The sequence below is a fragment of the Chrysemys picta genome, chromosome 2 (genome assembly GCF_011386835.1).
Source record: "Chrysemys picta bellii isolate R12L10 chromosome 2, ASM1138683v2, whole genome shotgun sequence".
Classification (NCBI taxonomy): domain Eukaryota; kingdom Metazoa; phylum Chordata; order Testudines; family Emydidae; genus Chrysemys; species Chrysemys picta.
Window position 1 is genome coordinate 72908670 of NC_088792.1, and position 12365 is coordinate 72921034.

The 12365-nt window shown below is 41.0% G+C and overlaps 1 protein-coding gene across 3 annotated transcripts in view; it reads left to right on the top strand.

Annotated features, from left to right (window-relative positions):
• The window catches only part of LOC101949407 (ubiquitin-conjugating enzyme E2 E2), a 313447-nt gene that overhangs the window by 271695 nt on the left and 29387 nt on the right, over window positions 1-12365 (top strand). For all 3 annotated transcript variants that reach the window (XM_065583479.1, XM_065583478.1, XM_005297063.5), the window contains one exon: window positions 1887-2034. In XM_065583479.1, the coding sequence (XP_065439551.1) occupies window positions 1887-2034 (148 nt within the window). The remainder of the gene's footprint in view (window positions 1-1886; window positions 2035-12365) is intronic.

Here is a 12365-nt window from a genome sequence, read left to right on the forward strand (position 1 = left end):
ATAGAAAGCTACTGGCTTTTCACTCCTTTCTCTTATCAAGGCTATTTGGAAGACTGAGGTAAAGGGATTGAAGAAGTGTTCAACCAGTTAAAGAATATTTACATGATTAAAATAGCAGTATGTTATTGCACATATTTGCATCATCTGCTTAGTTTACTGACAAATGTTCCCATTTGGATCCCATTGAAAACAGAAATTTTGTCCTTGCTTAAAATAAGAGTAGATTCAGAGCTGTCATCAAGTTTTTATTGCTGTCAGTACTGTCTCATGCATAATCAACCCATTTCTTGACTTAATTTAGACTCCAGAAAGTTATTGTTGCTGGTGAGATATTCCACAGAAATGATACATCTTGATTTTTAGCTGCCATGTTGAGCAAGTCATTATAAAAATCTTGTTTTGACTTGTCATCTGAGTAAATCTAATAGGGAAACAAATTGCTGATGGGGAATAACTAAGGAACACCAAGATGTCATTTTTACATAGTCCCTTTCTATCCAATAACCACACACCTTTCTTTTACAGCTGAAATTATTTGAAGTAAAAGGCCTGTATTTTCAGGACACACTTTAGAACAGGTACACACATTACTCCAGCACAGAAGAAGGAAAGGCAGGCTACCCTTCTGGTGTGTTCAGTATAGGTTCACTGAAGAGCCCTGTTCAGATACACAAATGTGTATCCTTATCCTTTCCAGGATCCGCAAATATTATCTGTGCATATCTGCATCCGCAGATGCGGGTATCTGCAGATATCCATGGATTTGCAGGGCTCTACACTGGGGGCCGGACCGAGGCTCCAAGGTATCCTCCCCACCGGAACCCAGTCGGGGAGAGACGCGTGGGGAGTCTGGGTCCCTCCACCTGCCCTGGGCAGGGAGCCCGAGCAGCCCCCCTCCCAGGGCGGGTGGAGGGATCCAGGCTCCCCACAGCTGCCAGTGCGGCTCTCCCTGACATGGCTTCCGCTGGGGGTGGTGGCTCGGAGCCGCAGCCCAGCCACAATAAGAGCTGGGCGGGCAGCTGTGGGGAGCCATGGTGGACCCTCCACCTCGCAGGGCAGGTGGAGGGTCCGTTCCGTGGCTCCTTACAGCTGCCCACCCGGCTCTTACCGTCAGAGTACTGCGTGGATACAAAATTTGTATCCGCAGCCGCACTGCTATCCGCAGAAATGGTCCACGGATATAAAGCAGATACTCACGGACTTGCAGGGCTCTATTCATTTGATGTGAACTAGAATGGGTACAAACATCAAAAAAATTATAATATAAACAACAAAGGAAAAGATATGTAGATGCAATTCCAACTGGTTCATTTGTGATTTTAAATTTGGAAATGCAAATAAGGTTATTGTGTCAGCCTCTCCTAAAGAATTTGTCTACCTACCCCAGGACATTTTATGTCAGTCATTAAGCTGTCCAACACCCACTCCAATGAGCTGGGCCAGGTGCTAGGCAGATGGGATGGTATGTGGGAGAAATCCTTCCTCCTCCTCCCCTCAAAGGCGGAAATCGCTGTAGAGTGACTTCATGGAGATGACTCCAGATCAGTGGTTAAAATGCACTCTGTGGCTCCTGTGCAGAGATAAGGGAGGTCAGGAGACTCCATACAAATGTATCTCTGGAACCATGTCCGAACCATGCACACTGACACCAAATCAGTTCTGTTACCAGCCAGAGAGAGAGGTGCAGAATTTGTACTATAGTAAATATCTTAAAACTTACACAACTTTTAATTGAATGCAGCATAGTAGTATCACTCTGCAAAGTTACACTGGCCTCAGGAAAGCAGAATGTTCTTTAACTGATAAGATTTTGTAACTACTTTATCATAATAATACTGGAATTGTTGGTTTTAAACACCTTTATACTTAGACACTGTCTTTTCTAGGTTACATTTCGGACAAGAATCTATCACTGTAATATTAACAGCCAAGGAGTGATCTGCCTTGACATTTTAAAAGACAACTGGAGTCCAGCATTAACCATTTCTAAAGTTCTCCTCTCCATCTGCTCACTTCTTACAGACTGCAACCCTGGTAAGAAATTAACACTGGTTTTACTTTTGCATTCATTCACATCTAGCTTTCTGTTATCTATTAGTATCTGGTTGGTACAGTGTTTTACTACTGTGTAAAAAAAAAAAAAAGACATAAAATGTAGATTTAAAATTTAGTGCATGTGATTGCTATAATGCTAAGTGAAAAAATGTACGTGATATAAATTAAAGAGAAAACATATTGTCAGAAGGGCAGGTGCATTTTTAGTGTTTGAGAATAAAAATACACTATTTCAAACTAAAGAGTTTAATCCCTAATATATCCCTAGTGGTAAGTACTATTTGAGAAATGTGGGATATTACAGCCAGATAATTTTACTGAACATTGAAATGGAAAGCTTTCATTTAGACATCCTTCTGAAAAGAGTATTATAGTACCAATTCTGGTGGAAGGCTAGCAAAACAGTTTACAAATAATAGGCATTAATGTAGAGAGTAGGCAGTCACTCTTATTAACTAGTATAGTGGTTAACCAGTCCCCTCAACTTTCAGTCACACATCTGGTTGCTTCCTACTGACTGCTAGGCCTGTGGCTCCACCTTTGTCCTGCCCCCAATGACCAAGGACAGATTCTGATTGTACGACTGAGGATCCGAAACATTCCAAAATAATGAGTCAGGCTCCCAAAACTCATGAAATTGGCTTACGTGTCATGAGATTTTTAACATGATACATTCTGGAGTCTTTTTATTTCCCTTCTGGTTTCTAAGCCTTTAAGATTCATGTTTTGAAGTTTTGTTTTGTTTTTTTCCAAACCAAAAGGGCTAGAAACTTAATTTAAAAAAAGAAGAAGAAGAAAGAAAACTGAGCTTCCCATGTAATCACAGTCCTCCAGGAGCCGGGGCTTTAAGAAAAACACTAAAATATCTCAAGGCTCACAATGAAATTCTGAGGCTAGGCAAGTGTTTGGCTAAATTCCTTCATTTGGGGTTGCCTTAGATGTGATACAAAAAGCTGCAGTTAGATGTAAAAAGGAGTCCAATATATAGTTACCTGTGGTGACTGAAATAACGCAGCCCAAACTTACAGGAAAAATGAGATCCTGGTAATGCTCACAATGTCCCAGTTAAAAGCTGAAACAGTAAAGGAGACTGGACAGTTACTAATACCTTGTGACTTCAGGCATGTTTATTTCTGGTGTTTAGGGCGCCCCCTACTGATGTGTTGGAGGGACTTCATGTGCACACTTCTCACTATACATTTTATTGAGCAGAGGCTTGTCTTTTGATACAGCTGGAGTGGTAACACAAGTGTAAAGAAAAGAAAACTAGTAGTCTAGGAGTCTTTAGAATAAGCATAAGGGGTATGGTGACATTAATGGAAAATATGGAGTTTTCTGTTAGTGATATATGGGCACTTTAAAAGTTAGTGGGAAAACTGTGTTTGAGTTAGAAGTTGGAAATATAAATAGTTTTTTGGGGGGGCGGTCTGGTCTCTAAAGGGACACTATCAACTTGAAAATATAGTCTCTTTCAAATAGTGAATTAAAAGTAATTCACCTGCCCCGTAGCACCCCTGCCATTTTTTGTAGTTTTACGATCGGATTTTTATTTTCTTAATGTTTTTTCCTCCCCTATGTTTGTGTGAAATACCCACACAAAATAACAGCAGAAACTGGATGAGTATACAGGGGAAACAGTAAATGTGACTATACAAAGAATGCTGTCAAGCGCACAAAGTAAACAAACTCAAAAAGATTGAGGAAAGAAGTGTTTTTTTCCCCTGTAATCTCTTTCAATTATAGTAATCTTGGGTGTTATTGTAACTGTAGTTGGTAAATCATTTTGTACAAAAGTTTGATTTTTTAAGTTAAGTATCCCTTTAAATACTCTTTGGGGATTTGCTTACTATGACTTGTGTATTTCATACCTTGACTTTGAGGAATGAATAGTGTTCCTATGTTTTGCTTTGTGAGCTCACCTCTCCTGAATGTGAAATGTTGAGCTCTTTGTTTCCTGTCTTTTGGGTTGTTTGTTTATTCCTATTCTTGGTAATTTACGTACATGTGAACTCTGTATTTTAGTGGTATGTTTTTGAAATTGAAGACTTCTACAAATTTAAGGGCTCTTATTTTTCATTTTGCAGCCTGATGTGATAGCGCTACTTATTTCTATGTCTGGCTGCACTCTAACAGTTCTCTTGCTTGTGCCATTTGTTTCATTTTCTGAGTCCAGTTCTGGTGCTATTTTATCATTAACAAAGTGTTGGATTAGACATTCCCTGCAATCTAATTTGAACATGGTGTTGTAAATTGACTCCCTCTTTCTCTCAGTGGGGGAATCATTTTGAAAATAGCCCTGGCACATCTGGGAGAAATATTGTATATATATTCTCTATTAGCTGGGAGCAGTTTTCAATCCACTTTGCCCTCCCTTCGGCTAAGGTATACTGCCTCATTTTAGAGGCAGAGACCCAGCAGGGGGCTCAAGTCGATAAGCAACCTTGAACTCTTTGTTCACCATTCATCAAACAGGCAGAAGCAGATCAGGTCAAATGGAAAGGCAACACTGAATATCCCACAAATATAAACACTTAGGATGTGTGAGTTCCCCCCTCCACACACACACACACACACACACACACACTTTGAAGGGAAAAATCAAGTATCAGTTACCCAGTAGTCTTACATTTATGCAAATCTTCATTAGAACAACAAATACCAGTAAGAATGGCAGCTAATTAACCCTCAGCCATACACAGTGATTAAACTGGGCTGGAGCACAGCTGCAGCTTCCTTGGCAAGCATAGCTATTCTTCTCAAACAGGCTGAGCAAATGAAAAGAGGTATTTGCTCCTGCCGCTTCTGTCACTCACACAGTAATCTACAAAAGACATTGAGAGCGTCTCTTTCCTCACTGGTTATATACATCACTGCCCTTTGTTTTGTGTTACTTGAGGCAGGAACTTGTTTGTCCTTTTTAAACAGCTAATATAATCCTTTACTCATAAGCTGTCTCAGACTCTTCAGTTCTGATAATTATTAATTGTCTCTATTTTGCTTAGCAGTATCAGACAGTAAATTGTGTTAACAAATGTCTGAATTTTGTAACAGCTGGCTGACTTTTGGGAAGGGCGGGGGGGGAGGAGTGATACAGTATTTGTGTACGACTGAACACGTGTGAGCTATCTGCAAAAATAACAGAGGCAATTGTAATGGTAACAGAGAAATGTAAGAAATGAATGAAATGCTAGCATTCCCCTGGTAGATATTAGTTTGTATTTTCATTTAAATTGACATCTTCAGGTTAAAAATTCCATATATTTTTACAAAGGAAGACCCCAGTCCTCCAAACATTTTGGCATGTCCATAAGTTTACTTGCATGAGTAGTCCTGTAAAGCTTATGGGACTACTCATGTGCATAAAGTAAAGCATGTTTGCAGGATCTTGGCCTAAGAAAGTTTACTTTTCAATATTTAGGTGTTATGGGCTTGTCTAGGCCAGGAGTTATTCCAGAATAACTATTCAGGTATAGCTATTCTGGAATAAGAATGTTCACACGTGGAGGCATAGCTGTTGTGCTTTAAATGCATACCCTAACTTAATCCAAATTAACTTTCAAATGTAGAAAAGCCCTTGGTTTACTTTTATGCATTTTTTCACAACTTGAAATATGAAAATTAATTATTTTTACTTTCGTCTCTAGACAGTTTTGTTCTCTGTTTTTCATGCACTAGGAAAATACTGAAGCATTTGGCTTGCAAACACTGTAGGAGAAATACTTAAATAAAAAACTTCTATTGGAATTTTTCTTTAAATGTCCAACAACTTTTCTGTTGACTTTTGAGTTTTATAAATCCTTATTTTTACACAATCTAAACTTGGGATTTAAAATGGCCTGATATTGTCTTTAGTGTCTAGCTGCCTAATATAGAATCATGTGTATTTAAGAATTTGTGCAAATCAGTTTTAATTTGTGGGCTACACCCAATACAAACCACCATTTTAATTAAGGCATCTAGGTAGAACATGTTAGATTTGTAGGGGCTGAAATCCTATAGCTGCCGCACCCAACATTCATGTTTTTTTCACCCATGTTAAACTGCATATGCATTTAAATTAATCATGTGACATTTAACTCACGCCAATCTCTGCATATTTTGTCATTGTTTGATTTTTATTAAATAGCATTATTTCCATATATAAAGTTCTAAATTCAGTTCAATTTTATACTTTGAGTGATTGCACATGTCCATTCCACTTCAGGTGTGTGTGCCCAGAGCACTTTCAGAGATTTTTCCCTCTGTGGTATCCATCAGGGTGGGGTATGCACCCTCTTCTTCCTCCCACTGCTCTGTAATGGAATAAAGGGCAGAGCCAGGCACGACCCTTCTTACTGCCCGTGACAGTTGTTGGAGTGTCTTAGGTTGCTACCCCACTGTTTATATATGGTTGGTACTCACTTTTAGTCATAGTTTTTTAGTGTTAAAATTAGTAATAGTATTAAGTTTCCTTTATTAGACTGGGGAGGTGTATAATCTTCAGTTCCTTTTGTTAGATGCTGGTTTTGGTGCCGGGGCATGCCTTGGTCACCAGGCTTTGAACCACGTGAGTCCCGCAAGAAACATGTCAGTGAGCAACCTACACTCCACTGGCCTGAACTGGCTTGGAGAGACTCACGTAAGGGATCGCTGCCAAATCTGCAGGGAATTTAAGCCAAGAATCAAGAAAAACGGGGAGGCCAGACCTAAATTTCTTCTGATGGAGGCAGCCCTGCGCCCACCCTCAGAGCCTTCCCATTCAGAGCTAGTACTAAGCACAACCTCTTCAGTCAGGAACACTCCCCCTGTTTTGGCCAAACCCTGATGCTAGTCACCTTGCCCAGTACTGAAGAAAATAGCTTCTAAGGACTCTGTATCCAGATCGAGGTCCCTGCACCAAAGTCCGGCAAGCATGCTGAGAAAGATAGTAGAGGGTGCTCAACACTGTGGCAGTCATCTACTCAGGTGGGACCATCGACTCCAATGTTGGCCGCGGCCCAATTGAGACTGGCCCCTGGAGCAACACTATCTAGGGGGGAGGGATAGCTCAGTGGTTTGAGCATTGGCCTGCTAAACCCAGGGTTGTGAGTTCAATCCTTGAGGGGGCCACTTAGGGATCTGGGGGAAAAATCAGTACTTGGTCCTGCTAGTGAAGGCAGGGGGCTGGACTTGATGACCTTTCAGGATCCCTTCCAGTTCTATGAGATAGGTATATCTCCATATATTAGTTCAGCCGTGTCATCCTTGTTGACTCAACAGCAAGACTCTATCCCATTGCCATCAACTCCGGAAGCTTATGCAGCAGCAGGTGATCTGCTCAGTCTCTCGATACCAGTTTCGCCAGCAAGCCAAGAATCCTCTCGCCCAATGCCATCGGGTGGTAGTAAAAGTTTGTTGGCTGCTTCATCTCAGCATTGGGTAGTATGGGCGCCTCGGGACACGTGAGTGCTCATCGTACGGACCATCCAGAGGAAACTGAGCGATGATTTCTCCAGTGCTGTCTATTCCGGGCTCCCAATGCCAATCTCCGGCACCAACAGGAACAGCCTTGGTTGAAAGAAGCTGATTCATCCTCAGACTCGGCGGTCAGCTCGTATGTGTCAGTCATGTCATTATTCCTCTCCAAGCGTTTACACTCCCTGGTACCCACCAGAGGCTCTGTTGTGCCTAGACAGTAGAGATCCATGGGTTGGCAGAAACTGGGGTCTGGAGACTTACCAATGGCCATTTTGGAACTCGTGGGGGTTTCCCCATTTCCCCAGGTAGTCTCCGCACTCTCCCCACTCTACTTTCTCAAGTAGGTCTCGAGACCCACCCTGGCAGGATACCACACCCAGTACTAGGCTTGGCTTGAGCAAGAGGAAATTGCTCCAATGAATCTCCCCTTGGAGGACTCTGAGGAGGCTCCTCTATGGCCAGGTTTGGCTTCCTCCTCTTCATCACTCAACAAGGGAGTGGTAGTGGAGGTGAGGAACTCTTTGACTGGTGATTATAGAGCCCATCAGGACCTTCTAAAGAGGGTGGCTTTTGCCTTGGGTATTCAGGTCACACAGACTGGTCAACATCTGAGCATCTGTAGGATCTCCTCAAGTGGTGCTCTAAATTAATGAGACTGTCTTGAAGCTCACCAGAGTCCTGTGGCTAACTCTATCTCCTCTTCCACCCACCCACAGCAAAAAGGGCTGAGTGCAGGTATTGTGTCTCCTTCTAGGGGTTTGAAGATGTTTACACCCACTCCCCTCCAGGGTCATTGGTGGTTTCAGCTGCCAGTGAGAGAGTGCCAGGGTCAATAAGCATCTACCCCAAAAGCAAAGAAGCTTGATCTATTTTGCAGAAAGCTTTATTCAACTGCTGGACTGCAACTCAGGATTGCTGATCAGCAGGCATTTCTGGGACATTAAGATATTGTGCCAGAGGTTAAAATCACAAAGATTTTAAAGACAGATTCCCAGAGGACGAGAGGCAAGAGTTCCTCTCTGGTGGATGAGGGAAAGTTAGTAGCTAGGATCTCACATCAGATTAATTTGGATGCCGCCAACTCTGCAGCTAGAGCCTTGGCATCAGCCATTATGATGAGCAGGTGTTTGTGGCTCCAGTCTGCTCTCCCTCAGGAGGTCCAACCAAACCATTGGGGATCTTCCTTTTGAGGGACTGTTGCTTTTCTCAAAGCAGACAGATGACTGTATGGCCTGAAGGATTCCAGTGCAACACTAAAGTCTTTGGGCATTTATTCACCTGCCCCAAAGAAGCAGCAGCCACACCACTGTCTCTCATTTATAACTCACCAACAGGAGGTAATTTGGAAAAAGGGCAGAAGTTATATGAGAAGGATCTTGTTCCCCAGTGGGACTTAAACCTAGTGTTGTCAAAACTAATGGGTCCTCCCTCCCTTTGAACCTTTAGCTACTTGCTTTCTCTCTCAGTGAAAGTCACCTTTTTAGGGTCAAATCACCCCAGCCATGAGAGTGGGTAAATTATGAGCTCTTTTGTCTCATCCTGCATATACTGTCTTCTGCAAGAACTAGATGTACCTATGCCCTCATCCAAAATTTCTCACCAAGATGGGTTCTCACTTCCATATTAATCAGGCAATGTGCTTATCAACTTTGTTCCCCAAACCTCAGTCTCATCAGGATGATAAGAAACTCCATATTGGATGTTAGGAGAGCATTAGTATTTTACTAGAATAGGACTAAACCATTTAGATCAGTCTTGTATTCATGGCAGTTGCAGACAGGATGAAGGGCCTTCCAGTCTCTCTTTGTAGATCTCCTCTTGTATTTAGTTGTGTTACGACTTCACCAATATAATTCCACCGAGTAAGGTGCTGGCACATTCAACCAGACCTCAAACAGCCTTTCTGGCCCAGGTGCCTATTCTGGACATTTGCCAAACAGCAAGTTGGTCTGCTGTGCATATCTCCACTTCACATTATAAAATCTCTCATCAATCTAGAGATGATGCTAGATTTGGACATGTGATCTCCAGTCATTTTCAGGTAGACTACGATCCCACCTCCAGATCAAACTGCTTGTGAGTCACCTGAAGTTGGACTGGACATGTGCAGTCACTCAAATAAGAAAAGGTTGCTAACCTGTTCTGTAACTGTTATTCTTTGAGATGTGGTGAATGTGTCTATTCCACAACCCACCCTCCTTCCCCTCTATATTGCAGTGTATCTGGAAGGAAGGAACTGAGAAGTGTCTGGGGTTCAGGCATACAGATGCCTGGCATGGGCCTATAGTGCACATGCCCAGAAGCAGAAACAGAGGCACCGAGGGAACTTTTACTCTAAAAACATAGGCTCTGAGCAATTTTTGGCACCTACAGAGCTCAGGGGCAGATGAACAGGGCTTTTGTGAATCCCTGATTCTGGGATTTAGGCACCTAAAGTGGCAGTTAGACACTTAAGTCTTTTTGTGAATCCAGCCTTTAATGTGCAGTTTAACATGCTTCACATAGTATAACATACCTCAGTTAGTGGTATGAATTAGGGCTGTCAAGCAGTAAAAAAAATCAATCATGATTAATCACGTGATTAATCGCACTGTTAAACAATAATAGAATACCATTTATTTAAGTATTTTTGGATGTTTTCTACATTTTCAAATATATTGATTTCAATTACAACACAGAATACAAAGTGTACAGTGCACACTTTATATTTATTTTTGATTATAAGTATTTGTACTGTAAAAATACAAAAGAAATCGTATTTTACAATTCACCTAATACAAGGACTGTAGTGCAGTCTCTTTATCATGAAAGTTGAACTTACAAATGTAGAATTATGTACAAAAGAAACTGCATTCAAAAATAAAACGATGTAAAATTTTAGCGCCTATACGTCCACTCAGTCCTACTGCTTGTTCAGCCAATCGCTCAGACAAACATGTTTGTTTACATTTGCAGGAGATAATGCTGCCCGCTTCTTGTTTACAGTGTCACCTGAAAGTGAGAACAGGTGTCCTCATGGCACTGTTGTAGCCGGCATTGCAAGATACACATGTGCCAGATGCGCTAAAGATTCATATGTCCCTCCATGCTTCAACCACCATTCCAGGGAACATGCATCCATGCTGATGACAGGTTCTGCTCGATAACAATCCAAGACAGTGCGGACCGATGCATGTTCATTTTCATGATCTGAGTCAGTTGCCACTAGCAGAAGGTTAATTTTTTTTTTTTTTGGAGGTTCGGGTTCTGTAGTTTCCGTATCAGAGTGTTGCTCTTTTAAGACATCTGAAAGCATGTTCCACACCTCGTCCCGCTCAGATTTAGGAAGGCACTTCAGATTCTTAAACCTTGGGTCGGGTGCTGTAGCTATCTTTAGAAATCTCACATTGGTACCTTCTTTGCGTTTTGTGAAATCTGCAGTGAAAGTGTTCTTAAAATGAACAACGTGCTGGATTGTCATCCGAGACTGCTGTAACATGAAATATATGGAAGAATGCAGGTAAAACAGAGCAGGGGACATACAACTCTCCCCCAAGGAGTTCAGTCACAAATTTAATTAAAGCATTATTTTTTTAACAAGCATCATCAGCATGGAAGCATGTCCTCTGGAATGGTGGCTGAAGCATGAAGGGGCATATGAATGTTTAGCATATCTGGCATGTAAATACCTTGCAATGCCGGCTACAAAAGTGCCATGAGAATGCTTGTTCTCATTTTGTGATGACGTAAAAAAGAAGCGGGCAGCATTATCTCCTGTAAATGTAAACAAACTTGTTTGTCTTAAAAAGAACAGGAAATTTATTAGTGCATAAGCTTTCATGGGCTACAGCCCACTTCTTCGGATGCATCCAAAGAAGTGAGCGGTAGCCCACGAAAGCTTATGCTCTAATAAATTTGTTAGTCTCTAAGGTGCCACAAGTACTCCTGTTCTTTTTGCAGATACAGACTAACACGGCTGCTACTCTGAAACTTGTTTGTCTTAGCGATTGGCTGAACAAGAAGTAGGACTGAGTGGACTTGTAGGCTCTGAAGTTTTATGTTGTTTTGTTTGAGTGAAGTTATGTAACAAAAAAAAATCTACATTTGTAAATTGAACTTTCACGACAAAGGGATTGCACTATAGTACTTGTATGAGGTGAATTGAAAAATAGTATTTCTTTTGTTTATCATTTTTACAGTGCAAATATTTGTAATCAAAAATAATATACAATTTGATTTCAATTACAACATAGAATACAATATATATGAAAATGTAGAAAAACATCCAAAATATGTAATAAATTTCAATTAGTATTGAAACTGCAATTAATCGCGATTAATTTTTTTTATATCTTGATTATTTTTTGAGTTAATCGCATGAGTTAAGTGTGATTAATCAACAGCCCTAGTATGAATACATTTGTATTTAGCATTGCTTTTAGACCAAATACTAGACTTTTACCAATATGCCTTTATTGGATGATTTCCTATTTAATAACCTACATTTAATAACCTGGGTGCATATCTTAAAAACTTGCTTTTATCTAAACATGGATAAACAAAGTCAGATAACATCCTAAGATTATTGGGCTCTTTACTTGTCCCGCTAAGAGACACTGGAGACTTGCCTCCAGGCTTTCCTTGTATGAGTCGTCTTTATGATTTTATCTTTCCCAGTAATTTCATTGTTTTCAGCCCAGAGTAGGTATTGGTGACAGTTGTGGATAACATGTTGTTGCGGCTTTTTTATTATAGCTACAAGATATCCATGTAGTTTGGCAGGATACAGAATGTATTTAGGCAGTTTTATATCCTGCCTAAATACTTTCTGGCAAAAAAAGCTTGCTTATCTACACCTGCACGGGGGTACTGGCATTTAGGAAACTTAGTAGTAG